This window comes from Nyctereutes procyonoides, unplaced genomic scaffold, assembly GCF_905146905.1.
Source record: "Nyctereutes procyonoides isolate TBG_1078 unplaced genomic scaffold, NYPRO_anot_genome, whole genome shotgun sequence".
NCBI classification, from domain to species: domain Eukaryota; kingdom Metazoa; phylum Chordata; class Mammalia; order Carnivora; family Canidae; genus Nyctereutes; species Nyctereutes procyonoides.
Window position 1 is genome coordinate 33,834,320 of NW_026575042.1, and position 26,911 is coordinate 33,861,230.

The following is a 26,911-nucleotide window of genomic DNA, read 5'->3' on the forward strand; positions in this document are numbered from 1 at the left end:
AGCCTGTCTTTTCGGCCATTCTCCCTGGCATGTTTAGGTGCAGGAGACCAGGGTGTTCCAGATCATCTAGATGATTTCGAAAGCATGTGAAACTGGCACAAGCCTCTCAAGGGTGTGTATCAGGGTAGGGTGCAGAAGTCAGGGCAGAGAGCCAGGGTCTGGCTTGTGAATAAACCTGTCTAATTATCAGCCAGTTGGCCATTCAGAATGCCTAGATGGGGCACTGCCTCATCCTACTGTGGGATAGTTACTGCAGAGTGGGTTGGGTGGGATGTCAGCACTCCCAGAGTGAATGAAGAGCTGGAGCTTGAGCAGGAACTGAGGGATAGTCAGACCCTGAGACTCTGTCCAAGATGCTTTGTGAAGGCTACTCCAGTCAGCACAAGGAAAATGAGCTTTATTGTAAGTCTGGATAGGATGCAGTAAGGGGTTTTCACAGATTTATGGGCAGAGCTGGCCTAGGCTACCTCTGACCTCACAGCAATATCTAAGGGGCAAAAACACATGTCCTATCACCTACTGAACAGGGGCTATGGTTTGGCTAGTTTCCCCTGAAAGGTGGTATGTGTAGGTGGGGCAAGCAATAATAATGGCTTCCAGTATTTACTCCTGCTGGGTGAGGGCCCAGTAGTAGGACATGACATTGCCAGCCAGGCAGATGGCATAGTATGGGGGACAGACCAGGACCTGGGCAGGAGGGAGCATGCAACTCCCTCAGATTCCTTGGGATGGAGCCCACTCCCCACCCTTGGTAACAGGCAGGGCCAGTGCTGAGAGAGGAGCGGGTACCCTGAGTCACTGGGGCTTGGCCCAGACAAGCCTCCACAGGTTCAAATGTGTAGCACAGGGTTCAGTGGGTGGGTGGAGGTAGAGAGGTACACAGATGGACGGACAGATGGGTAAATGGATGAATGTGTGAGGAGACATATCCTACTGGTTCCATTGCTCCCGTGCGCTGATCCCCCTGGCAGCACTGGCCGTGCCAAGCCCCCAGGCTCAGTCAGATTTCTCACCTTCAGGTGTCTGCGTAAATATTACCCTATCAGGGAGGACTTGTTTTAATCACTCTGCTTCATGCCCACTCATCATCCTACCTCCTTGCTCTGCTTCCTTCTGTTTCATAGCCCCTGCACCACCTGACATGTGTCACACAATTGTCTGTGTCCCCTGACGTGAGCTCCATGAGAGCAGGACTTTGTTTTGTTCAGTGCTCTATCTCAGGGCCTATAATAGTAACTGCCATGTGGGAGGTGCTTAATAAAGAAATAAGAATGAATGAACAAGGGGTGCCTGGGTGAGCTCGGTCAGTTGAGCATCTGCCTTCGGCTCAAGTCATGATCCCAGGACCCTGGGATTGAGCCCTAGGTCGGGCTCCCTGTTCAGCAAGGAGTCTGCTTCTCCTTCTCCTTTTGCCTCTCCCCCTGCTTGTGCTCTTCGTCTCTCTGTCAAATAAATAAATAAATAAATACATAAATACATAAATAAATAAAACCTTAAACCCTAAAAAAAAAAAAGTGAATGAATGAATGAGAGGGAACCTTCTATATGCATCCCAGAAAGGAAATATCTAGAACTTTTCTTCCTTGGCTCCTCTTGCCCTTTCCTGTCCTGTTTCCCTCACTCAGGGTGTAACTGTTTTCTGATTTCCTAAAGGAACATGTCAAAGTGGTGAGGAGCAGGGGCATTCCGGTGCACCTGGAAACCATGGAACCAGGTGCTGCATATTGTGTGAAAGTCCGGACGTTTGTGAAGGCCATTGGGAGGCACAGCCCTTTCAGCCAGGCAGAGTGTGTCAAGGTGCAAGGTACGACGGCCTGCCTCTTCCCTGGAGTCCTGCCTGCACAGGCAACAGCCCCTCCTGGTGGCTGCCTGGCTGCCTGCTGGGTTCCTCTGTTTCTGAATTTCCCCTGGGTTTCACTGACCTGCCTGCCGGCCGGGTGCATATCTCTGCTTTCCTCTAATTTCCCTAGAGGCAAGAGTTCACCCTAGGGCTGGTTGGGGTAACTTGAGCAGCTGAGTGGAACACTTTCTTCCTGAAAGTCTCCTAGGCTTGAGGCCAAATGTTGCAAGGCTGGTTTACCCTGATGGCAATAGCCTGGGAACCAGAGTGGGCTTGGGGTGCCAGAGAAGCAGCCTGGAGTATGAGACTCAGTCCTTGCAAGAAGCTCCCCTACACCACTGTATATCATCGCTGCTTTCTGCTGGAAGGGACCCAATCAATGCATGTAGAGTTCTTCTGTTTGACTTAATTTTTCTCCCTTGAATTTTATTTATTTATTTATAAGATTTATTTATTTGAGAGAGAGAAAGAGAGAGAGAGAGAGAGCGAGAGAGAGAGAGCGAGCACAAGCGGGAGGGACAGAGGGAAAGGGATAGAGAATCCTAAGCAGACTCTGCACTCAGAGCAGAGCCTGACATGGGGCTCTATCCTAGTACCCTGAGATCATGACCTGACCTCAGATGCTCAACTGACTGAGCCACCCAGGTGCCCCATCCCTTGAATTTTTTTTTTATAGTCTAAAACCCTACAGTGTTAAGAAATCCTTTGAAAAGAAACAGAACAAAACTCCACATCCCACAATTCTGCTGCTCAAATACCACTAAGTGACATTTTTGTGTATAATTTTAAAAAATTATTCTAAAAATTTAATACTTTCACATGATTCAAAAAGTATAAGATACATTGGAAACTCTCCTTTCTATTCTTTCCCATCTTTGCAATTCCAGCCCCTCCCCCATAGGTATTAGTTTTTTGTATATCCTAAAGATTTTAAAATGAACAAGTAAATGAGAATATTTATATATATTTCTCTTCTTTTTAGCACAAATAGTAGCATACTCTATGCATTGTTTTGGATCTTGTCTTTTTTACTTTATGTATCTTATAGATTTTTCCATTTTGATAAAGAACTTTCTCATCCTTCCTTACAACCTCATAGTATGTTGTTGTGTGTAAATATAACAAATTTAACTAGTCTTTCATTGATGAGCATTTTGTTTTTTTCCCAATATTTTACTTTTATAGCCAATGCTTTAATTAATTACCTTGTACATGAACATTTTGCTGGTGTGTATATATTTATGGGATAAATTCCTGGGAGTAGAGCTGCTTTGTCAGAGGCATACACATTAGAATTTGGACCACCATTCCCAAATTGCTCTGAAGGTGGTGTGACTGGTCCACCGCTATGCATGTGTAGGCACACGTTGTAGTCGTGTTGCACACACACTCTGTGCTTGCTCTTTCCACGAACATCACATTCAGCACGTTTTCCATGTGAATTTTCTGATTACCGTTTTATACAACTTTAAAAATCATTTAAGTAAAAAAAATCATTTAAGTCTAGTTTGTTAAAGAATTCAAACAACACAGAAATATGTAAAGTGAGAGGTACATGTTCTCTGCTCTCACCCATGTCACTCAGGAGGTTTCCTCTGGCGGGTTTGACATTTAATCTTCTAGACATTGTGTGATACCAATGCTCAGAGGCACAATGGAACTGTACTGTGCTTACCATTCTGCATGTGGCTTGTCTTCACTGAGAAGTATATTGAGACATCTTTTCATATTAGTACATGGGGATCTACTTCATTTTTAAAGAAGATGCATAATAAGTGAATTTATTGATGTGCCAAAATATATGTAACCATTCTCCTACTAATAGATATATTCTTTGCTTTCCAGACTTACCACTACAAATCATGCTGTAGTGAACAAATTTGTGTATATCCCAATTCCCATTTTAATAGCTGAATTCCTAAGCTACCATGCTGATGTCTTATATATTAAATCATCTCCTATTTTGGGGTAATTAGATCATTTCTATTTTTAGGCTGTTTCCACTTGTTTTTGATGATGATGTTCATTGATTCACTCATTCATTCATTCAGTGAATACTTACTGAACATTGACTATGTGCCAGTGCTGGCTTCATTGCTGGAATGTAGTAGGGAAGTCCCTGTCCTCATAGAAGCATATCCTCTAGCTGGGGAGAGAGGCTATAAACAAGTAAACAAATGAGATATTTCACTTGGTGGTATGTGTTATGAACAAAGCACACTAGAGCATACATGGACATGGAGGTGGAGGTATGTCACTTTAGGTGGAGAGAGAGGCTGGGGGCAGCCCTGGTGGCTCAGCGGTTTAGTGCCACCTTCAGCCCAGGGTGTGATCCTGGAGACCTGGGATCGAGTCCCATGTTGGGCTCTCTGCATGGAGCCTGCTTCTCCCTCTGCCTGTGTCTCTGCCTCTCTCTCTCTGGTCTCTCATGAATAAATAGATAAAATCTTTAAAAAAACAGAGAGAGAGAGAGAGAGAGAGAGAGAGAGAGAGACTGATTATGAGGCTGTTGCCCTAGTCCAGATGTTGCTATGAACTGTTTTACGTATATAATTGTTTTCTTCCTTGAAATTATTTTTTGGAATCCATTCAGAGGAATAAATGAAAGGGTATGAACGTTTTGTTTATCTCTTGAGGGTGTACTGCCAAAGTATTTTCCAAAAGCTTTGAAACAAAGTACAGTTTCCACAGCCACATATGTGAGACCACCATTTTCCCTGCAGCCTCATTGGCTGTGCTGCCCTTCACAAGATGGGTGAGTTGTCTGACCTAGAGGGGTACATGAGTTGCTCTACATTACATAGAACAGAAGGAGGGGAACAGAACCTATTACCCCTTCTACATCTCCAGATGCTCACACTTGGCACTTTCTGATACATTTACTTCATAGAATGGCCCTGGGCTTTGGAGCCAGCCCTACCGTGTGAACTGGGGTAAGTTACAGAACGCTAGCAGGGACTCAATATATCGCATTTATAACATGACTGTTTTCTGAAGTCAGTACTTTCCTCCATAATGTGAGCCAATGCCAAGAGCAAATTGTGAAACACATTTTGTTTCCAGTTACCGCCCAGATCCCTTCTGTGCTGTTCTCTTCCGGCACCTCCCCCTCATCCTGCCGGGGTCCTGGCACTCTGCCCTCCTCCTGGCAGCTGCGCCAAGGTACGTGCTAACATAGCTAGTGGCTTAACACATGAGGCTCCTCCCTTTCCCTTCCCAAGAAAAAGATTTTAATCTTCCCTGAGGCTTTCTGGAAACAATGCCGTAATCTGGACTCTAAAAAGAATGATTTTAATGGTGGTAATTTTAGTCACTAAGGCATACGTCAAATCTCAGGATGTTGGCATCTGCCGTCTTGGTCAACGTGCAAAGCCAACGCCAGGAAAGCAAGAGAGGCCAGAATTGGTTATTTCATCTTCCCTGTTGTCTCCTAAGCTTGTTCTTATATTTTCATTTCCAGGAGAGACCCTCCCTCTGGCACTGGCCCTGTTTGCATTTTTTGGCTTCACGCTGATGCTTGTGGTTATGCCCCTTTCCGTCTGGAAAATGGGCCGGCTACTCCGGTACTCCTGTTGCCCCGTGGTGGTCCTCCCTGACACCTTGGTAATGCTATTTTTTTCTCCATTCAGCATGACACTTACCAGATGTACTTTGAGCCTTAGCCTGGCATGGGTACACATTCTATGGCTTTACAAGCATTTGCACAAAGAGAAGAGGAGTCATAGGAATCACTTCTAATTAGAGGGGCTGGGAAAGAATCCCTTTCTCTGGGGAGTGGTACCCTTCCTCAGGCTCCCGTCAGGCCACTGATGCTTGCCCTTAGGACCTGGCACAGGCAAGAGAGCAGGTGTGTTACACCACCCAGGATGTTCGGCATTTCAAGAGTCATGCACAGTCTTACTCTTCTAGACTGGTCTGCAAGGATTCTTGGTCCCTTGCCGTAATTAAAACAGCAGCTACATCCAATAATATGTCCCAACCCAACATATTCAGTTCATGTGCCAGGAGCATCATTGGTTCTCAGGGCAAAGTACATGTGTGTGAAGCATGGACAGTGGACACTAGGCCACAGGTTTGAGTCTCCAGGTCACGTAGGTCCTATGCCCATCCCAGGGTGGGAGAAAAGCAAAAGCAGGCCTCCAGCAGCTACCTTTGTTCTATTTTTCTACCTCCTGGGCCCTCCATCCACCCCAGACCTCAATACACAAGGCAGCACAAAACAAAATAAAGCAAAGCGACAACAAATGGAAACAAACCCATCCTTGTCACCTCAGGGATTTCTCACAGTTCTCTCCTGGGAAGAGGGAGTTAGCAGTCAGTTTCTCCAAGGCAACTAGAACCAGAACTGCCTGTAGTTCCTTATCAGCCTGGAGTCACTCTTGTGATATCTGCATGGCTCTGAGAGTATGGGCTATGTTCTCCCTACACAGGGAAGTAATCCTCCCTGTGACCCACTCTCCAGGACACCCCTTCACCTTGTTATCCTAACACTAGCTCTCTTTATCTTTCCAGCACTTCTACATAGTCCTAACTTTATCTGACACTAGTGCAGAGTTAAACAACAGGCACTGATCTAAGGCTTTATGTATATTGACTCATTTCATTTTCCCTGTTCCATAATTGCTTACCAATGTGTGTTTCATCAGCACCCTGCTAGCCCACTCTGAATGACTAAATGGTTAACCATGAAGGCACCGTGGTGTGGTGAACACCGGGGGTATGGCAGGCCTTTCCCCTTCAGCAAGAACCCGAGGGGTTCAGAGTTGCCAAGACCATTAAAGGATGCATATTCTGCATTTGTTGGAGTAGTGTTTTATAAATATCAGTTGTGTCAAAATGTTTGATAATCCTGTTCAGATATTTTGGTGTAGTTTTATTTGTTATTAAGGCAAGACAACAAATTCTCCAACTAGGAGTGTAGATGTGTCTGTTTCTATGTTTGTCAATTTTCCCTTCATATATTTTGATGCTCTGTTTCAGTTGCCTACATATTTGACATGTCTTCTTCAGTAATTGAGTCCTTTATCATCACGAAATATCCCTCTTTATCTCTAGCAATATTCCTTATCCTGATAACAATATTGCTCTTCATCATTTACTGTTTGTACGGCATATCTTCCATATTTTTACTTTACACATATCTGTGTCCTCGTATTTATTTATTTTAAAGATTTTATTTATTTATTCATGAGAGACACACAGAGAGAGGCAGAGACAGAGGCAGAGGGAGAAGCAGGCTCCTTGCAAGAAGCCCGATACGGGACTCGATCCCAGATCCTGGGATCACTCCCTGAGCCCAAGGCAGGCGCTCAACTGCTGAGCTTCCCAGGTGTCCCCTGTGTCTTCATATTTAAAGTATGTCTCTTATAGCTGTATATGTTGGTCTTAAAATTTTAAAAAATCCATTCCAATAATGTCTGCCATTTAATTGGAATGTTTAGTCCATTAACACTTAACCCTGAAACTCTCACTTTCTAACTTTTGTGTTTGTACCCGTATCTGTCACTGTTTGTGGCACCAAGAGAGACTTGCCCTCAGACAAGGAGCTGTGAAACTCACCAGTGATGTTACCTTCTTCCAAGTGTCAACTTTTGGTTGCTTACCAGTGACTTAGGGAGGTTGATTTTATATTATATATTTATATATATAAAATCATTATATATTATATATTTTATATATATAAAATCAACTTATATTTTGATCAGTTTTTAAAGTTGTTATCTGTAGGAGGATTGGCCTGATTGGTGCTCCTCCACCATAAGCAGAAGCAGCACCTTGCAATAAAAGAAGATGTCCTGGACCAATCCAAAATGATAATGGTAGGGAAGCATCCCTGGCTGAGATAGTCACAAGCTCTTTTCCACACATGGTAAAAAAAATTCAGCCTTCCTCAACTGAACTCCATCAAATTAGTCACCTTTTGTGCTATTCCTCTCCATTCTGTTACTCATGCTTACCTTCTACTCACAGGGTATTCCATTTCTAACCCTCTTTCATTTTTCTTCTTCTGGGTCTACATTCAGCAGCCCAGTAGAAGTTCTTCCCTATGTCAGGATCAGGGGCACTAGGACCCTGCCAGGACCTATAGTGAGTGACGGCTAAGGGCCAGGGAGAAAACCATATAAAGTGTCCGTTACTTATAGAATTTCAAGTGCACAGAAGAGCCCTCAAATGGCAAGAACTCCTAAGGATCCTAATACATTATGAGCCACACTCTAAACATAGCTCTTGGAGAAAACCAGACAACTTTAAAGGAGACTAGAAACAGGGATATTCTGTAACAGTATGACCACTTTCATCCATGGAAGATTGGTACAACTACCCTTAACTATCTTTTGCTTCTCTGTTCTTCTTACCCTCCTCCCTACATTGTTGTAGTGTCTTTCCTATGTACATTTCTTTCCATAAGGTTTTAAATTTTTATTATTTCTCCCTTGATTTTTTTAAGTGGACAATTTCTCTGAGTATATGCATTTCCCATAGTGCTGTACGAGAAATTGATCACTAGTGTCCATTAAATCCCACACAGATTCTGGAACTATATGTTACCCACTGCCCTCTACTCTGCCTCAGCCTTGGCTTTAGCTCAGCCTAGCTGCACTTCAATGTTTGCCTTAGTTATAGATAATCCTCTAAAGTATTAAAAAGCAACTTGTAGCCATCCTTGCAAGACCCACGCATCTTTCCAATTAAACCATGGAAAATTACCAAGTAGAAATCCTTGACAATTCTTCAGAAATCCCTATTGAGTTCATAAGTGTTTAATTTATCTGTTTGGATTAAACATTTCATGTATACATCTATAATTTCACAGTCGGTGATGGTTGCACTCAGAAATACACCATTAAGATTTTCTTTCCATTCAAATTTATATCACCAAGTAACAGTCTAAAGCAAAAATATATATGCAAAGAAAATTATATCAAGAATGCTCAGTGTACAGTCCCTATTTTAAAGTGTTATTTCTTTTCCTTGTCTTTTATCCATAATTGCTTTATGGGAATGGAGGATTTGCTGCTAAAGGGTCTTCCTTTCTTTTCTGTGACTCATTTTATTCTTTCTCTTTTTGCTGTCACATTCCACTGTAATGTAGGTAGCAAGCATAAATATGGCCCCAAGTTAGTCATTCTTCAATGCATCATCCCAAGTTTGGCTTTGTATACTTCATAGAAAGTAGAGTTTGTGAGCTAGGATAAATCTGGGATAAATCTGGGACCCAGACAGGTACCAAAAGAAAAAGTGTGCACCACAGTGAATATAATTCCATAGGGAGAGATGGTAGGGACCATGGCAAACATGTTATAGCTAAAGAAGGCAGTTGTTTTTTGGCTCTAGCATGTTGTTGCTGAGAGGGAATGTGAGCCAATGCTACCAGAGCTCCAAGTTTTTTTTTTCTTTTTTAAAAAAGAAAGTTTTATTATAATTACAACTAAATGAATTGCCTGAATCACCTGCAATATCTGGCCATGATTGCGTATGGTAGTGTAGAGTCTAAAATCAGAGCTGATTCATAAATCCTAGATTCATAAGTTTTTTTTAAAGAGATTTATCTATTTATTTTAGAGAGAGTGGAAGAGAGTGCATATGCATGGCGGGGGTGGGGGGGTGCAGAGGGAGAGAGAGAGAATGCCAAGCAGACTTCCCACTGACTGCAGAGCCTGGCATGGGGCCTGGTCTCACAACTCCAAGATCATGACCTGAGCCAAAATCAAGAGCCAGATTCCCAACTGACTGAGCCATATAGGTGCCCCACCAGATCTCCACATTTTATTTTTATTTTATTTATTTTTTTAAGTTTATTTTTTTAAAAGATTTTATTTATTGATTGATTCATGAGAGACACACAGAGAGAGGCAGAGACATAGGCAGAAGGAGAAGCAGGCTCCCTGCAGAGAGCCCGACATGGGACTTGATCCCAGGACCCCAGGACCATGACCTGAGCCAAATGCAGACATTCAACCACTGAGCCACTAGGCATCCCAAGATCTCCACCTTTTAAATGAGAAACCAGAGATCCAAATGTTTATGTGAAATCTCCTGATTTTTAAATGTTGAAAAGTAATTCAAATAAAAAAATCAATTGAATCTTGCTTGAAAGTTTATTCTAACCTATGGGATAGCAGTTTTATACCTTCTGAACTTCTGAGATTATATATTTTACTTTCATGTTCTAAAACTGCACTGTCTAATATGGTAGCCACTATCCATATGTGACTATTAAGCACTTGAAATGTAGCTAATTCAAATTGAGATGTACTGTAAATATAAAATACGCAATGGATTTTGAAAAACTCACTTCATTAATATTTTTATATAGATTGTAAGTTACAATAATACTTTATTTACTTTTTAAAAATATTCTATTTATTTATTTGACAGAGAGAGAGAAAGCGTGCACAAGCAGGGGGAGGGAGAGGGAGAAGCAGGCTCCTTGCTGAGCAGAGAGCCAGATGCGGGGCTCCCAGCACCCCGGGATCACGACCCGAGCTGAAGGCAGATTCTTAATGGACTGAGCCATCCAGGTGCCCCTAAAATAATATTTTAATAATAAAATACATTATTAAAATTAATTTCACCTGTTTCTTTTTACTTTTTAAAATGTACTACTGGAGAATTTTAAATCATCTATAGAGCTCAAATTATGTTTCCACTGGACAGCATTTCTCTAGAGTTAAAAAAAATCAAATATAAACACTGCAGATTTAGGTAGCTAGTATCCTAAGAACCTGACTGGACCAGCAGCAATGAATTGGTGGTCGGCTCCCCACTGAAACTCCCCATTAGTGACCCCTGCATGTACATTGTCCTCCCCTGTTACTTGCTCATGAACACCACAGCTGCCTCTTTACAATCAGGGAACAAGGGCACCTGGCTCCATGAAGCTAATATCTCCCAGGACTGAGGTGGAGAACCCGTTGGGCCTATTTGCTGTGTCCATGTGCCCCTCTTTGGAGAATTGACAGGAAGGGCCATGGAAAATAAGAACCTAATGAGTTTGGTGGAAGTGGGCAGGCTAGTAACAGTGGGGAGAGTCCCTCTGAAATGCTGACACCTGCATTTTTATAGTCAGTTAGGGTTACATATTGCCATTGTTGGGAAAAGACGGTAAGAACATGAATATGAGTTGGGAAGGGGCTCCTGTTTGTGGCGTGTCACCTCTGGACTGGGCCCCCTTCCATGTGCTATACACTGAGCATCTCATTGCAGGTCATTATTTTCAGAGTTCTCTGCTGAAAGGTTAGACTTTTGGCCAGAATTAAATTCTGGACTTTTGTGGGGCAACTGATATAGCACGGCCCCCAGAGATCTGCTGGTCAGTAAACTGGAGAATAATTAGAGTAAATATTGGAAGCTCCTGAAGCAGTGGTTAGAATCATCCCCCCCCACCCCCGATGCTTGAAAATTAATCAAGTAGCTGGGATTTCTGCAACATTCTCTGTTATTGTGACTACTACTTTACTGCTACTACCATTCCTCTAATGAATTTTAATGAAAATTATTTTTTCAGAAAATAACCAATTCACCCCAGAAGTTAATCAGCTGCAGAAAGGAAGAGGTGGAAGCCTGTGCCACAGCTGTGCTGTCTTCTGAGGAGCCTTTCAGGTCCTGGATCTAGCAGGCTGGGAGAGGGCCCAATTGAAACTGAGAATCCAGTTGGCACGGCACAGAAGCTGTGAGGGGAAAGACCCAGTATCTGTTTTCCTCCATGGACAAAGGACAAGAAAACAAGAAGAGCCTGCTGTGTCCATGTCTAGAAGCAACTGTCAGAGGCAGAGTGGTTTGGTGGACAGAGTGCTGAGTTGGGGGGGGTCAGGAGATGTGACCTCTAGAACTAGGTTGCTCTGCCATTCACCGACTGAATGACCCTGGAGAAAGTGGCTTGGTTTCTTTGGTCTTCAGTTTTCTCATCTATGAAATAGGAGAATTAAACCATACAACTGTTAAACCACACACACACACACACACACACACACACACACACACACAGCTTTTGCAGAGCTTTGGGAAACTGGCAGCACTGTATATTGTTATTAGTTCAACTTCTCTGCAGAGCAGTATATAAATTGTAACAAGAATGATAAAAACTCTTTCCACCAGTTGGCTTGGAGACCCCACTTCCCTAGAGTAAACCTTGATGAGGAAAGGAAGGATGGGTATGAAGTGTTGACTTCACTTTGACCCAAAATGCCTGTGCGGAGGCAAATGGCTCAGCCAGCTCTACAATACATGACCTAGAAGGAGGCCACAGGCTCATGGAAGATGGGACATGCTGTGCATACATAAGATATTGTAAAGGGGAAATAATGTGTGCACACTCAAGGCAGCAGGTAACATGTATGTGTATGAGGAGAGGAGAATGCAGAAGGATGTCAATAATAAACGTGGTATTTGCTGTGTTCCTTTTACCTCAGCATTGTTAAAGTATAGAATGAAAAATAAAAAGGGGTCACCTTCGGTAAGCTTTTTGGTTTCTTCCAAAAAAGTGGTTTTTAGTTACATCATCAACCATATGTCCAATGAGGCTCCTGAAGGCCACCATTGGTCAGGAGTTATTGGGTGACCCCAGGTAGGGGATGGGGAAGGGAAAGAGTGGCAGGCAGATTCCTGAGAACCCTGACCAATGCAGTAGTCAAAGCCTCACCTGGTCAGAGTGCCCCTGGATCTTCCTAGAGGCCTTTGGGTACCTCTCCTCTTTAAGACAGCTCACTCAGGGTGTCCTCAGTCCCTTCTAGCATGTTCATCCAGGATCCACCTCTGGAAGCCTCTTCCCACCCCTCTCCCTACCAGGTGAGGAAGAGTCAGGGTTGGAGAGAGAAATTTCTTGAGAAGTGAAGGGATTGATGGGCAAGGCCTTTGCCTCCATTTTTTAGACCCCAGCCTTGGAGACTCTGAGTTGGTTTGTCTCCACCAACTTCCTGGACCCCTTCCAGCCAGCCCAGAGCTGGGGACAATCTAACTTCTTCAACCATGTGTTTCTCCTACAAGATTTGGGTCTTCACCCCCCTCCCTACCCAGTGGGGCCTCAAGGAGCCAGATGGTGTGGACTCTCTAGGAGGATGATATTGCTGAAAATCTTTTCCTTTGTACCATTTTGTATGCTTCTGTGTTGTTCGACTCTTTTATGAAGAGTATATGTTAATTTTATATTTAGCCTGAACTGGAAACATTTTCAGTTTGCAAAAATAAAGGCCATGCTACTATACTGGTCGTCACTCTCCTTGTCCCATTTCCTTGCTGCTCCATGCGGGGGCTGCTGTCCTTCTGCCACCTGTCCAGGCCTAGAACCCAGAAATCACCCTTTGTTTCCCTCTGTTTGAGTCCCTCTCACAATTTGTCCCAGAGCCCATCCATTCCTGTTGGCATTTTTTGTTTGTAAACACTTCACTGGATTATTCTGTTGTCTTCTCAGTTCCCACACATGCATTTAACTGAGGTCCAGCCATGCATCAGACACTGAGCTTGTTCCCCATAGTAGGAGGGCTACCTCTGTAGCTGGAGTGCTTATATCTTGACTCCTCGGGCCTTCTCTCCTTTTATCCCCATCACTTAGCTCTTTAAACTGTGACACTTCAAGAAGTGAAAAGGAGCCCAGTTAGTAACTACAACAGAACAGGAAGACCAACCATGTTTGCACTCAACCCCATAGAGTGCCCTCACCCCCAGAATCAAGCCCAGCTTCCTTAGCCCTGCCCTCAGGGAACAAATGCCAGAGTCCAGTGAACAAAACCACCTATTTTATGAGGTTTACATTTCCACGGGGGAAAGGGAAAATAATAATAACAAAATAATACAAAATCAAATAATGGTAGTAATTCTTATTTGTAAATGAATTATCTGGTATATTAGGAGTGTATCAGACCCATGAAAAATGAAAAGGTAGAGCAGAAAATGGGGGTGGGGGCAGGTTGCAGCCTCCTCTAAATAAACAACTGGACCACAACTATGTCAGTTATATTCTTATATAGCTGCACAGGGTGGGGAGGTTACTGGTGGCTCTAGAAGAGATGAATTTGGCAAAAAATTGGCAGTCTAAAACAAAAACAATTTAGTATTTGTACTGTTTGTATGGATAGTGTATTTTTGAGGGGGGAGGGTTTGGTTTCGGAGCTGTTCTCTTAAGTTGTCAGTTAGAATAAGTAAATAATTATGTTTATTTTGATAGGAACCTAGATTTCAGGATTAGTGAAAGGGAAGGCCAATTGGACTAAAAAATTTGAGTAGGAGCCATGTGTTGTTAGAACTGAATTGAACATATTAATATGAAGTCATGCCTTTGTAAAACATTTACTTTAAAGTATATTTCTTTTCTGGCTTCCCCCCATCTAAATGGCTCAGTAGCAACGTTACCTCAATGCATATAATGCACCCTAATGCCTACATTATGGTTTCTAATGTTATTTTTCTCCCAAAAGGAGCCAGGGTTTCTTGGAACAATGTCTGATTCCATGTCTGGTCTGGGGCAAAAGAGTATGAGGCAATCTCATAACACCTAACGCCTTACTGGGCCAGAAGCAAAGCTTAAAATAACCAGGGTATTTGAAATCTAAAAGGGTCCCCACCACCGAAAGTTGGCACAGTGTGAGAGCATCAAAATGAGAATATCGACTGACATTAGTACATTTGAAATGTCACGAATCCATAACAACACATAAAAAGAGCAAAGCTAATACAGTGAATTCTCAGAAAACATGAATAGAATGCATTTCAACTCAGTCTCGTTACACAGTCCTGTTGGGCTTTATTGACTCATCACACCAATGAAGAATACTATGAAGAAGAGTGAATGTACACACCTCAATCAGAAGGCATCTTTCTCCACTGCCACCAGTCCTTGGCCCAAGCAGCAACCCTTGGAGACTTGCAACACACTCTTTACTGGTTGCCCTCTACTTCCAGTCCTTTCTCACTTGCCTAACCCCTTGCCTGTCTCCCGTCCTGCCAGGGGTTCCCAGTGATGTGCCTTTATTTTCCTTTTACAGAGGTTTTGTAGATTCAGTTTGCGTGTCTAGCCTCTGTGCTACCCTTCCCCATCTTATATATATATATGTATGTGTATATATAATACATCTCATATATATGCATATTTTCTGTATGCCCCCCCCCCCCTTTTTTAAATCCTTAGGCTAATTCTCTGCGGATGCAGAGCTCTCAGTTTCCTTTGAATCTGGCCGGACTTGATTGATCCCTTCAGGGAACTTTTCGCAAAGCTTCTGGAGCCCCTTTGGAAGGGGGACCTCATTAAGTCCGCGGGTGTCTGGCGCCACCTTGTGTTGAGTGGTGGAAAAGGTCCTTCTGTTCTCACGGAGCCAAGCGATCTTAGTTTCCTGAATGGAGAAAGGAAAATTCAGACAAGTTTCCTAGAATGAGAACTCAACTACAAAATCTCCATGGGCTTGGCCCCTAACAAACCTCCACTACTACTAGTGGATTCAGAATTTAGTGGCCGCCATATCCGCACTCGGGCCCTGTCTCCAGCATCATTAGGGGCTTCTTTGGGCCTGCCTGGCTCTGCCTCCCTACTGGGCCCTTGGCCTCTGCCTCACTCTTTCCTGTGTCCAGCTTTCCTCTGCGCTGTCCTTCCTTATCTATTAAAAAAAAAAAAAGAGTTTTTGAATTTTTGTTTTTCCTGTCTGTCATTTCTAGCCTATCCCTGGACTAGACTGACTTTCTAGGGTGTTCCTCAGGCCATATGAGGGGGTAGTTCATGAGAGGGTAGTCATATTAAACCACTGTGGTGGCACCTACTCTGTGAAATTTGAAACTGGCATACAAGAGTTGACCCCAATTACAGTTTTGTCTTGTGGGTTCCAGGGACCCTCAGGTTCTCATGCATCTAACAAAACCAAAACCAAAACCAAAACCAAAACCAAAACCAAAACCAAAACCAAAACCAAAAAAAAAAAAAAAACCATTCTTGCCTGAAGTGGGAGAATGCACATGTGGGAGCAGGAGGCTCCCAAAAGGAAGATGCAGCCCCTCTTGCCTCCCTCAGTGAGAAGCTGCAAGCCCAAGAGGGGTTGCAAAACCCCATTAAGGATCCTGGAGGAAAAACTGAGGAGGAGTGTTCTTGGGTATCTGCAAAGAGCCCCAGGAGCAAAAGCACAAACCCTCTTACTGTGAAGGAGGTACTTGCCTCTGGTTCCTCCATTGGACTCCTTTTGGGAAATTTTAAAAACTACTTAAAAAGGGGGATCCCTGGGTGACTCAGCGGTTTAGCGCCGCCTTCAGCCCAGGGCGTGATCCTGGCTCTCTGCATGGAGCCTGCTTCTCCCTCTGCCTGTGTCTCTGCCTCTCTCTCTCATGAATAAATAAATAAATAAAACCTTAAAAAAAAAAAACTACTTAAAAAGTCCTGGCTGTTAAAAAAAAATGAGTGTCTGTACAAACCTCAGTAACTTCTACATTTTGCTCCTGTACTTTAAGCCACTCGTCTATGAAGTGGCCCCTATGCCTCCTCATTTCCTGGAGATGCCAGCATATCTCTACCAAAGTGCCTTGGTGTAAGATTAAGCCTACAGATGACATCTTAGGTTTCTAGCCTTAGGAAATCATACCCCAGAACTTGGGCCTTCTGATGTCATCACACCGACAGTATCAAGGCTAAAGGACCTTCACAGGTGAAGCTCATGTCACAAAGTTAACTCTCCATTCTCTCCTTTCACGTTTGAGTCTTGCTATTGGGAATAGATCAAAATGGAATAGCTCCCTCTCCTCAGATTAAGCCTAGATTATGGAGGATTGCCAATGGGGTGAAGAATTACTGTATTTTAAATGAAGAGTTTTAAGTTAGCAGATGGCAGCAGATTACAGCAGATGCTGTAATTTAAATACATGTAACTGTAAGCAGTTCCATTTCAGTTCAGGAGAGAAAACTGTCAGGAAAAAGGATTTGTCTCCTTCCTTCCTTTCCTTCATCTTTTTCCCTTATTTCTTCCTCTTTCCTTCCTTCCTTTTCTCCCTCCCTCTCTCTTCCTTTTATTCTTTTTTTCTAACAAAGTTTTAAACTCTGAAGGAGAAGTTTAATCTGGGGTTGGCAAAGACAAGGCACGAGTTGAAGGAGCTTGGTCCTGAGGTGTGGTTCTGAACATGCAGGTGCTAGAGATGTGTGTTATCAGCAGAGTGTATGCCAGAGGTGGGGCCCACTCTTTCCTTTGGCTAATGACTCATTTTAAGAAAAATCACATCCTCCAAAAACATGTATTACAAAAATCAGAGTTTTTGAATTAGGTACCATTTTTTAAAAAGATTTTTATTTATTTGAAGGGGGGAGAGAAAAAAAATTTAAAAAAATGAAGGGGGAGAGAGAGAGAGAGAGAGAGAGAGAGAGAGAGAGAGAGAGAAAGAACAAGAGCAGGGAGCAGGGGTAGGAGAAGCAGACTCCTTACTGAGGAGGGAGCCCCATGTGGGGCTCAATCCCAGGCTGCTGAGATGGTGACCTGATTGGAAGGCAGACACTTAACTGACTGGGCTGCCCAGGTGCCTGAATTAGATACCACTTAAGACTTTAAAAAGGTATTAACAATATTGAAAATTGAAACCAGATAATGCATAGTTTTACCTTAAATTCAAAGAATGCGGTTTTGTGACTTACTTGAAGTCATAAATGCAGCTACAACAGAATGCAAAGTCAGGAATTTAGGGCATAATATATTTGATTCTGGGGCAGAATTTGGATATCTCCTGTAACATTAGCTAGTTGTGTCCTATGAGGCAGTGTACTATGATTTTTAAACACTGATAGCTTTTATGAACAAGTTCTATGAGAAAATAATCTGGAAATTTTATGAATTTGTAAAATTTTCTACTTGAACTTTCTGAGAATGGTTAGAGGTGAAATAATCTGATAACATTTTTTCAGTCATGAAAAGATTGTGATGTAATTTGATATATCTGGAAATGTATTTTTATTTTTAAAAAAGATTTATTTATTTATTTGAGAGAGAGAGAGAGAGAGAGAGAGAGAGAGAGAGGTGGGGGGGGCAGAAGGAGAAAGAGTCCTAAGCGGACTCCATGCTAGGCTCAAAGCCAAGCACAGGGCTGGATCTCCCAACTCTGAGATCATTACCTGAGCCTAAACCAAGAGTCAGCCACTTAACTGTGCCACCCAGGCATCCCTGGTTATGTGTTTTTAATTTAAACTTTATTGAAGTATATCTATGTTGCATTTTATGACCTTCTTATTTGGCTTTGGCAAGTTTGAGTTTTATATAGAATGAAGGTAATTGGTAACTGTGTTTTCCAAAGACTTCAGAGAATTTGGAGTTCTAGTCTCTGTTGATCAATAATTAAAATAAGGGCAATATAATATATATGAAGCAAACCTGAATTTTGACGGCTAAGTCAAAGGGATTTCTAGTAAAATCTTAAGGTACTGCATTTAGAGGTAATGTTCTTGGATAATCATAAAGAATTTGATCCCTGGGCAGCCCAGGTGGCTCAGTGGTTTAGCACTGCCTTCGGTCCAGGGCATGATCTTGGAGACCCGGAATCGAGACCCCCCATCAGGCTCCCTGCATGGAGCCTGCTTCTCCCTCTGCCTGTGTCTCTGCCTCTCTCTCTCTCTCTGCGTCTCTCATGAATAAAAAAAATTTTTTTTGATCCCCTTGTGAGAAAATTAAAAGCTTTGACTAAATCTGGACTTAAGATACTGCTAATTGATTTTGATTCTTCACTGAAACCTTGAGGAACAACATGTAACACAGTATATTAGGCTGGTAAGGGAATGTTGAACATTATAAAAGAAGGGAGAGTTTATAGTTCATAAAAGGAACAAGATAAATGAAAAGGCTTAGAAGATTAGAACAAGACTTTACAAAAAAGAAAGAAAAGAAAAACCAACCAAATGTGTGACAGTAATATAGATTGGAAAAAACAACCAAATGTATGACAGTAATATAGATTGGTTAGTTAACAAGAGGCAGAATTGGTTCTTTCAGCCAGAAATCATGTGTACTAATCCTGATTATTGTGCCTATAGGTTAAGCCATTGTAGATGGACAGATAATGGTGAAATGCAACCGTCATGCAGAATTTTGGCCACTATACTGTTGGGGTTCTCTCCATCAACTTGAGGAGAAGACCTTCTTTCTCCTAGTGTCTCCTAGTCTCTACCTCCTAAGAGGTTTGGTCTCCTGGCTGTCCTGATGCTAGGGCTCTCAGATTGAAAATGAAGGAAAACAGATGAATCAAAACTCTATGCCAGACAAGGATTCACAAGAGTGAGACAAGACAAGAGTGAGAGATTATAAATGACTCTAGAGCAAAGACTTTTTTTTTCTTTTTCTTTCTTTTCTTTTTCTTTTCTTTTCTTTCTTTTTTTTTTTTGGTAAATCTTTAGTGGAATGCAGCCTAAAAACAAACAAAAAGTAAGCATTAGAAAAATTGAACTTTATTAGTTTGCATTGCTACTAGTTTGCATTATGTTTTAGAGCTATTTTAGAATTATTTTCTTTTCAAAGAAAATAAGCAATTATGCTATTTTGTTAGGAATCTAGATTTTGTTTAGCATAAAAGAAAAGGAAACATAATTGTAGAATCAAGAATTTGAATAGGAATACTGTATTGTTAGAATGGAACTGGAAAAATCACTATTAACTCATGCTTTTAAAAGAACAAAAATAGGGGGCACCAGCATGGCTCAGTGGTTGAGTATCTGCCTTTGGCTCAGGTTGTGATCCTGGGGTCCCAGGATCAAGTCCTGCACTGGGTCCCCACAGACAGCCTGCTTCTCCTCTGCCTATGTCTCTGCCTTTCTCTCTGTGTCTCTTATGAATAAATAAGTTTTAAAAAATCTTAAAAAAAAGAACAAAAATAGTAAACTAAAAATATATACCTTTTGTTTCTTTGTTGAAGTGGCCAGGGAGATGTGTCACCAGATGGTGCATCTCGGCATGCACATTCTGGTCTACAGTTCTCTTTTCCTACAGAAAACACTTGGGGAGAAATGGCAGATTTTGTACTTTGATTATGTACTTTGAAAGTTCAAGATGTAGCTGAACCACTAACAAGACCAGGAAATAGGAGAGTTTAAATAGATTAATGGAATCAAAAGGACTTAGAAGGCAATCTAAAAGGAGCGCCCACTGGCAAAGTTGAGACAACTTGAACATCAGATATAAGAGCATGGGCTGAGGTCAGTTGACGTATAGTAAATCTGAAGTCATTGGTCTAAGATGATAAGCAGAGTGCATCTAAATCATGTAGACTACGAGAAGGTTAAAAAAAAGTGTATTTTGTTGGATTACTGTCTTCTCCTTCACGTAGTTGAAGAAAACAGAAACTAGTAAACATGAATACCTCAGTCAGAAGGAATTTTTATGTTTCAAGGGAACATAAGTGGATTAACTGTGTGAGTGGTAACCCCGAGTCAGACAAAGCTACATAAAAATATCAAAATTCAATTGAAGTGTTTTTGATTATACTCAGGTATTAAGAAGACCCATAAAATTGATGCTTAGGAGTTAAGGTTTAATGGATCCTGGCCTTCCAAACTTCCTGTGTTTGGCTTGTGTTTGCCTCTTCTGGCCAGTTTGTGGCACCCTCTGGGGACAACGCAGGAAATAGGAATTATGTAATTTTGGTGACAGTGCAACAGCCAAATGCTCTGATATTTGTTTTGCAAAAATGAGAAGTAAAATTTGTACTAATTAAAATTTTTAATTTTTTCTTTTTTACTTAGAACACATTAAACAACAAATAAAAACCTCCATGACAAGCGTAGAAAAAGATCACAGAAGAAAGGAAAAAGCTTTTTATGTGCCTTTAATGACATTTTTCTGCTTCATGCACAAGGGGCCCCAAACATTATGCAGTTGACCCTGTTTATAGTCAATGTGCATAGCTGATGAAGGAGGCAGAGGAAGTAGGAATGATTCCTGAGTCCAGGGCTAAGAAACTAGGAGAATGACAGACTGGGAAGGGGTAGTAGCTTATGCTTGGGGCAAGGATAACAAGGTTGTTTTGGAATATTTGAGGTTTGGGATGACACGTGTCCAGAAGGCAGTGGGAGCAGCAGTGGGAGGGCACAGGACCCATCACTGCAGAGCAAGCTGAGGAGGGAGGGGCTGTATGGAGGGAGGTCGGGAGGTGTGGGTAGAGAACTTGAGGTCAGTTTGAGCTTGCTGAACTGCAAGGGGTGGGTGACAATCAGCATCCCATACTGTTGAGAGAAGAGGCCATTGAGTTTGGCAGAAGGGCTGTGTCAAATGCAGGGGCTGAGGGTTCCACTGGCCAAAGCTTTTAAGGGAACTGGAAGGAGTGGAAGAGGCACCCTACTTCTTCCAAAAGAGTGGGTACAGCAGGAAAGTTTCAAGGACAGCAAGTCAGGAGTGGCTGGTGTTAGCAGATCCCAGTATGCCAGAGTCACTTGGGGAATGTCAAAAAGGACACATATACGGTCCTCAGACTATTTGAAGAGGGATCTCCAGGGGCAGGTTGGGGGGAGAAGTTGTAATCTGGTATTCAGAAAACAAACAAAAAAACAAACAAACAACAACACAAGAAAATGAGAACAAAACACTGCACTTATTCAGAAGGTGGCTAGGTTTCAGAACACTGAGCTGAGCCAGCTCCTGTTTAGAGATGCATTTTTGTCCTAATGTAGGACAGGCCTGGAGTGCCCAGCCTACCCAAGGCTGATGGGTGGGAATGAGCATGTGAGGCCCTGCAGGTCAGGGGAGCCAACCACCTGGCACAGGGCAGCTGTAGGGAGAGGCTGGATCACAGGAGCAGGTACTCATTCCAAGCCTTAATCTACATAAATGTGCATATACCCTTGAAGGCAGAGCCGGAGGCATCTGGACCGTCTTGCTGGGGTGGGGCTGTGCTGGACACTTGGGGTGCCCTCCAACAAGAAGAAGCCTTGAATGTGGGCAAACCCCTGGGCCTCATCAGGCTGTCCAAATAGGGTCTGACTGTTGCAAGTTGAAGGCTGCTGCCTCTGAAAGATATTGGGGGGCGGCATCCCTCCACGAAGGAGGCTGTGCAGGTGGTTTGGGACCTGCCTGGGCTCCACAGGCCTGAAGGGCCCCGGATGCACTGGGTGGGTTGATGGGGTGTGTACTGCGCATGCGGGAGCCGCGCAGGCCTGCGGAGCCCTCGCTGGAAACTCAGCAGCTCTAAGAAGCGGCTAGGTTCCGCGGGGAGCCACTGGGGTTACCCGACATCTGCCTGGTTCCAAGCCTTAGCTACAGAAATGCACATGTTTCTCTTGAAAGAGAAGCTGGAGGAATCTGGACTGCCTGGCCAGGATGAGGCTTGGCCGGCTGCCGGGTACCATTCCCCAAGAGGCACCTGGGAGCCTCGATGATGGGTAAGCCGGGGACTCTAGCAGGCAGCCAGTGGGGACTGATGTCACCCCTTTAGAGTAGCCGCCTCAGAGAAATTTTGGAGGGTTGGGCTCCCTTCACCCAGGAAGCTGTGCAGGAGGATTGGGACCGGCCTGAAGCCACAGGCCTGGAGGGCCTGAGGTGCCCTGGAAAGGCTGACAGAGTGTGTGCTGGGCATGCATGAGCCGTGCAGGTCAGGGGAGCCAGAGACCTGGAGCAGGGCAAGTGCCTGGAGAGGCCCTGACTGAGTTGCTATGGGGGGTACAAGGCTCCAAGCTCTCACCTGCACAAATGTGCATGCTACCCCAGAGGCAGAGCTGGAGCTGTATGGGCTGCCTTGCCAGGGTGGGGCTGCGTGGGAGGGTGAGAGTAACGTCCAGCAAGAGACACCTGGGAGCCTTGCCTGGGGGAGGAGGCCGGGACACCCTGAGGCAGCTGGGCCAAGCAGGGACTGGCAGTCCCCAGCTTTAAATGCAATGTCAGAAATATCTTCGGGATTTGGGCTCTCCATTCAGTTGGTGGCATCCTGCCAGAGTCCCATGGGGCCTGGGGTTGTCCCCGGCAGCCCCAGGCCCGCTAACAAGGTGTGGGGTGTGAACTGGGACTGTGTATGTAGGGACAGTGTGGGGGAGCCAGGGCTCTGGAACAGAACAATGTCAAGTCAGGTCTGCTTACAGGAAAAGATGTCAGGGACTACCTACCTAGCAGCTGCCTAGTTCCAGGCCTTCACCTACACCTACCTTCAAATGTGCATATTTCCTGGGAGGTGGAGCTGAAGGCCAGTGGGCTGTTTGGTCAGGGTGGGGCCCCACACCGGTTGGTTGGGAACCCTCCACGGATGGATATTTGGGAGCCTTGCTTTCTGGAGAAACCTAGAACCAATCAGGGAGCCATTCCGAGTGGGGACTGACTGTTGCTGGTAAAGGCTACTACCTAGAAAAGATTTTCAGAGAGTGGCTGACTCTCTGAAACATGGATGGCTCAGGAACTACATTTGCTTGGCATAGAAGCAGCCCATACAGCCACACCTCTCAGGGCTCAACGGCCAGGCTGTACATCACCTCCCTTTCTGGGATTGGCCTGAATGCAAAAGGCCTGGAGGCCCCAGCAGTCAAAGGCTGCCTGGCACAGTGCGAGCTGTGCATATGCCAGCAGTGCAGGTCAGAGGAGCTCGAGACCTGCAACCAGGAAATGATAAGGAGAAGCTGGGTCATGGAAGTGCACTACTGGGGTTACTTGGCATCTGCCTAATTCCAATCCCTAAATGACACAAATGCCCATATTCTTCCTCAAGGCAGAGCTGGAGGCATCTGGACTGCCTCTCCAGGGTGGGGCTCTACGAGACTGTTGGGGTACCCTCCAGTAAGAGACACCTGGGAGCTTTGATTGCAGGCAAACCCTGGGACACCATCAGACAGTAGGTCCAAATGGGATCCTTGAGGGTCCTCTTGCTGTGATCTGTGTGGTTGGAGGATTGCTATTTTCTTTCATGGTATAGCCTTCCTTCACTCCTCATTCTAGACTGAGGTTCATGCTCTTCTTGTCCCTCCCAGAAAGGTGGATACCTCTCTGTGGGAACTGCTGTAGGGTGAACCAATTCAACAGCCTGGAGAACCCCATTGCCAGAGGCAGTGAGAATGGAGGGACCAATAGTGCTTCTTTTGGCTTTAGACTCCCCGGGTTTGAATTATGACTCTGTCACTTAACAGCTGTGTGATCTTCGGCAAATTACTTAACCTCTTTGAGCTTCAATTACTCATCTGAAAAATGGAACTGACATTATTTCCTACATCAGAATGGGTAGATGAATAAATGAGAAAATGTATGTAAAGTTTTTAGTGGTGTCTGGTGTACAGTTGGTATGCAGTGATTCTAGTCAGCTGAACTTCTTGCTGATTGACCACTTGCTCAGCTCTCAGGGAAGGTGATGTATGGCTGTTGAGGTCTGAGGGGTGTGGCTATAGGGGCTGCTTCTATGCTAAACAAATGTAGTTCCTGAGCCATCCATGTTGCCTCTCTGGGTCTAGACTCTCCACTAGCCCCAGTGGGAGTGCTTAGGTCCCTCTTCTTGTTTTTCTTACCCTAACTGGTTGTTGGAGCTTTAAGGCTTGGGCTGATCAGCCAGGCTGGGCTGATGATGCAGTCCCAGGAAAGAGTAGGATCCTGGTGAGAGCAGCACATTGGAGGCCTGGAGCCTTCTGAGCCTGAGTCAGCCAGTGGGAGGCTGACTATGTGATATCAGCATCTGCACCTGAGATTTTATCTGAAAACTCTGAGTCACCTCTGAAGTTCTTATTGTGAGAGGGAGGGCTTGGGGAAGCTCCTGACACTGTGGCTCTCTAGAATGTGGAATAGTCTGTCTTACATCTCATGGAGTGGTGTCTACTCTTCTGGGCAGGCAGGACAAGAGAGGGAGGGTTTTCCCTTACAAAGCTAGTAATAAGCAAGCAAATTCTTCCCATCACTGAGGGAAAATAGACTTGTTCATTCTATTGCAAAACTGAGGTGACTTGAGACTGGGGCATATATCCTGCTCGTCTAGCTCAGTAGTTTCTGAGGCATGACTGGAAGACATCTGATCAAGATGATGGAGTGGGCGCACATCAAACCCTCTCTGTAACCTCCAAACACAGAGGAATGATAGATCACACACACACACACACACACACACACACACACACACACACACACAATCTTTATGGTCAATAGTGTTAAGAGTAAGCTGATGAAATAGAGCCCAAGGGTAGAAGGAATTGGGTATATATAGGTGGGACTTCAAAGCTCATGTGGGAATGGAAATGAGTGTACCCCAAGTTTGGCAGGAGAGCGGACCCATGCTCATTGCATGAAGCTGGGGTTGGGGCTTGTCTATTTAGTGACCCAGGACTGAAAACACTCAGAAATGTGATGCTTGCCCATGGTGCAGGAAGAAAAGGGGACATTTTTGTCTGGACTGGTCCTGTACAGGGGTACAGCATCGGGGATTTTGTTGGCTTAGAGCAAACACTTGAAAATCTCTAACACCTAGTCCTAAGTGTGTAAACTAGGAAGAGTGGGCTAAGGCAAAAGTATCTACCACAGAAGGACTTGTTTGTGGAAAACACTACCATGCAGAATGAGCTATAAAAAAACAATGACAAAAGACATGAAATGCGTTATGAGGCATATTTCAGACTGAGCAAACAGAAAAATTCATAACACAGAGATGGAAATAATGGATACTTTGAAAATCTACTGACTCATGGTGGGGTCTCCCACTCTCTCTTAAAAATTACTTGGTGGGGGCAGTTTTTTCCTTGTCAGTGATGACTTTTTAGGTCACTCTTAGGTGATAGAAAACTCTGTAGTTATTTTAACTCAGTCACTTTAATTCAATTCGTAATTAAAATTGCCTATTCCCAGATAGTAATAAAAACATTAAACTCTTATGAGAGAGAAAACTTCTTTTGTCTTTAGTAGGTTGGTTGGCTTCCTTACTTCAGGGAAGCGCGTGGTCTGTTTCCATCTCTCTTTTACCTCCTCCTCCTTCACCTGCTGCCATGGTGGACCCATCTGAGATTGGATTTCAAGGATAGAATGGAAAGGGGGCTCAGAAAGGGACTTACCTGATTGGAACAGTTGAAAGCTGGATTTGGGTTCCCTGGGACTAGCTGAGATTTCCTTCTCCTATGGACACTTTCATGGCTCTTTATAAGCTTTTCTGTTGAAATTCTCAGACTGTAATTCCATGATGTAGGCAATTAATTTAATTCTTCCAGTTTTTAATGGTTACTTTTATGTGTCAACTTGACTGGAACATGAGAATGCCCAGATATTTGGATAAACATTATTCTGGGTGTGTGTGTGTGTGTGTGTGAGGATTTTTCTGGATGAGATTAACATTTGAATAGGTAGAGTGAGTAAAGCAGATTTCCCTCTCCAGTGTTGGTGAGCTTATTCAATCTACTGAAGTCCTGAATAGAGTAAGAAGGCAGGAGAAAGAAGTCTCTCTCTGCTTGACTGTTTTCAAGCTGGAATATCAGTTTCCTCCTGCCTTCAGGCTCAGACTAGAATTTACATCATTGCTCTCCCGGGTCTCTAGTTTGCCAAGTACAGATCCTGGGACTTCTTAGCCTTCATAATCACATGAGCCAATTCCTTATTATCTATCTATCCATCTCTAACTCCCAGACTAATATAGATTTTGGTTATTGAGAGTGGTTCTAGAAGAACAGAATTTTAGGGATGAATTTTCTGAATTGGTTCAGGGGTTTCTGGAATTGATTCTCTAATCTAATTAGATTTATTTTATTTTATTTTAAAAAAGATTTTATTTATTTATTCATGAAAGACAGAGAGACAGAGAGAGAGAGAGAGAAAGAGCGAGGCAGAGGGAGAAGCAGGCTCCATGCAGGAAGCCTGATGCGGGACTTGAGGACTTGATCCCAGGACTCCAGGATCATGCCCTGAGCCAATGGCAGGCGCTAAACTGCTGAGCCACCCAGGGATCCCCTCTAATTAGATTTAAACATGCTAATGACTCTATTTCCTCTAGTAAAGAGGACATTGATAATCTATGGTATAATTTGGCAATAAAGATGTACAAAATATCATTATTGGATATTCTTAATTAACCACCAATAAGCAAGGATTTGGGTAACTGTGTATTTAATATTTTCTAACATTTTTTGAAAAATCACAAATGAAGTTGGCTGGTTGCTTCTAATGCTTCTGGACAAAGTGTCAAAAAAAGGATGAGCTTGGG

At 43.6% G+C, this 26,911-nt stretch overlaps 1 protein-coding gene across 6 annotated transcripts in view; it reads left to right on the forward strand.

Annotated features, from left to right (window-relative positions):
• Nucleotides 1-13,048, forward strand: part of IL20RB (interleukin 20 receptor subunit beta) — a 36,874-nt gene extending 23,826 nt beyond the window's left edge. For 3 of the 6 annotated variants that reach the window (XM_055321069.1, XM_055321070.1, XM_055321073.1), the window contains 4 exons: nt 1,654-1,804; nt 4,904-5,002; nt 5,301-5,443; nt 11,349-13,048. In XM_055321069.1, the coding sequence (XP_055177044.1) occupies nt 1,654-1,804; nt 4,904-5,002; nt 5,301-5,443; nt 11,349-11,456 (501 nt within the window). In that variant the 3' untranslated portion in view covers nt 11,457-13,048. The remainder of the gene's footprint in view (nt 1-1,653; nt 1,805-4,903; nt 5,003-5,300; nt 5,444-11,348) is intronic. The other 3 variants (XM_055321071.1, XM_055321072.1, XM_055321074.1) reach the window with 2 other exon arrangements.
• Nucleotides 13,049-26,911: the final 13,863 nt, after the last annotated feature.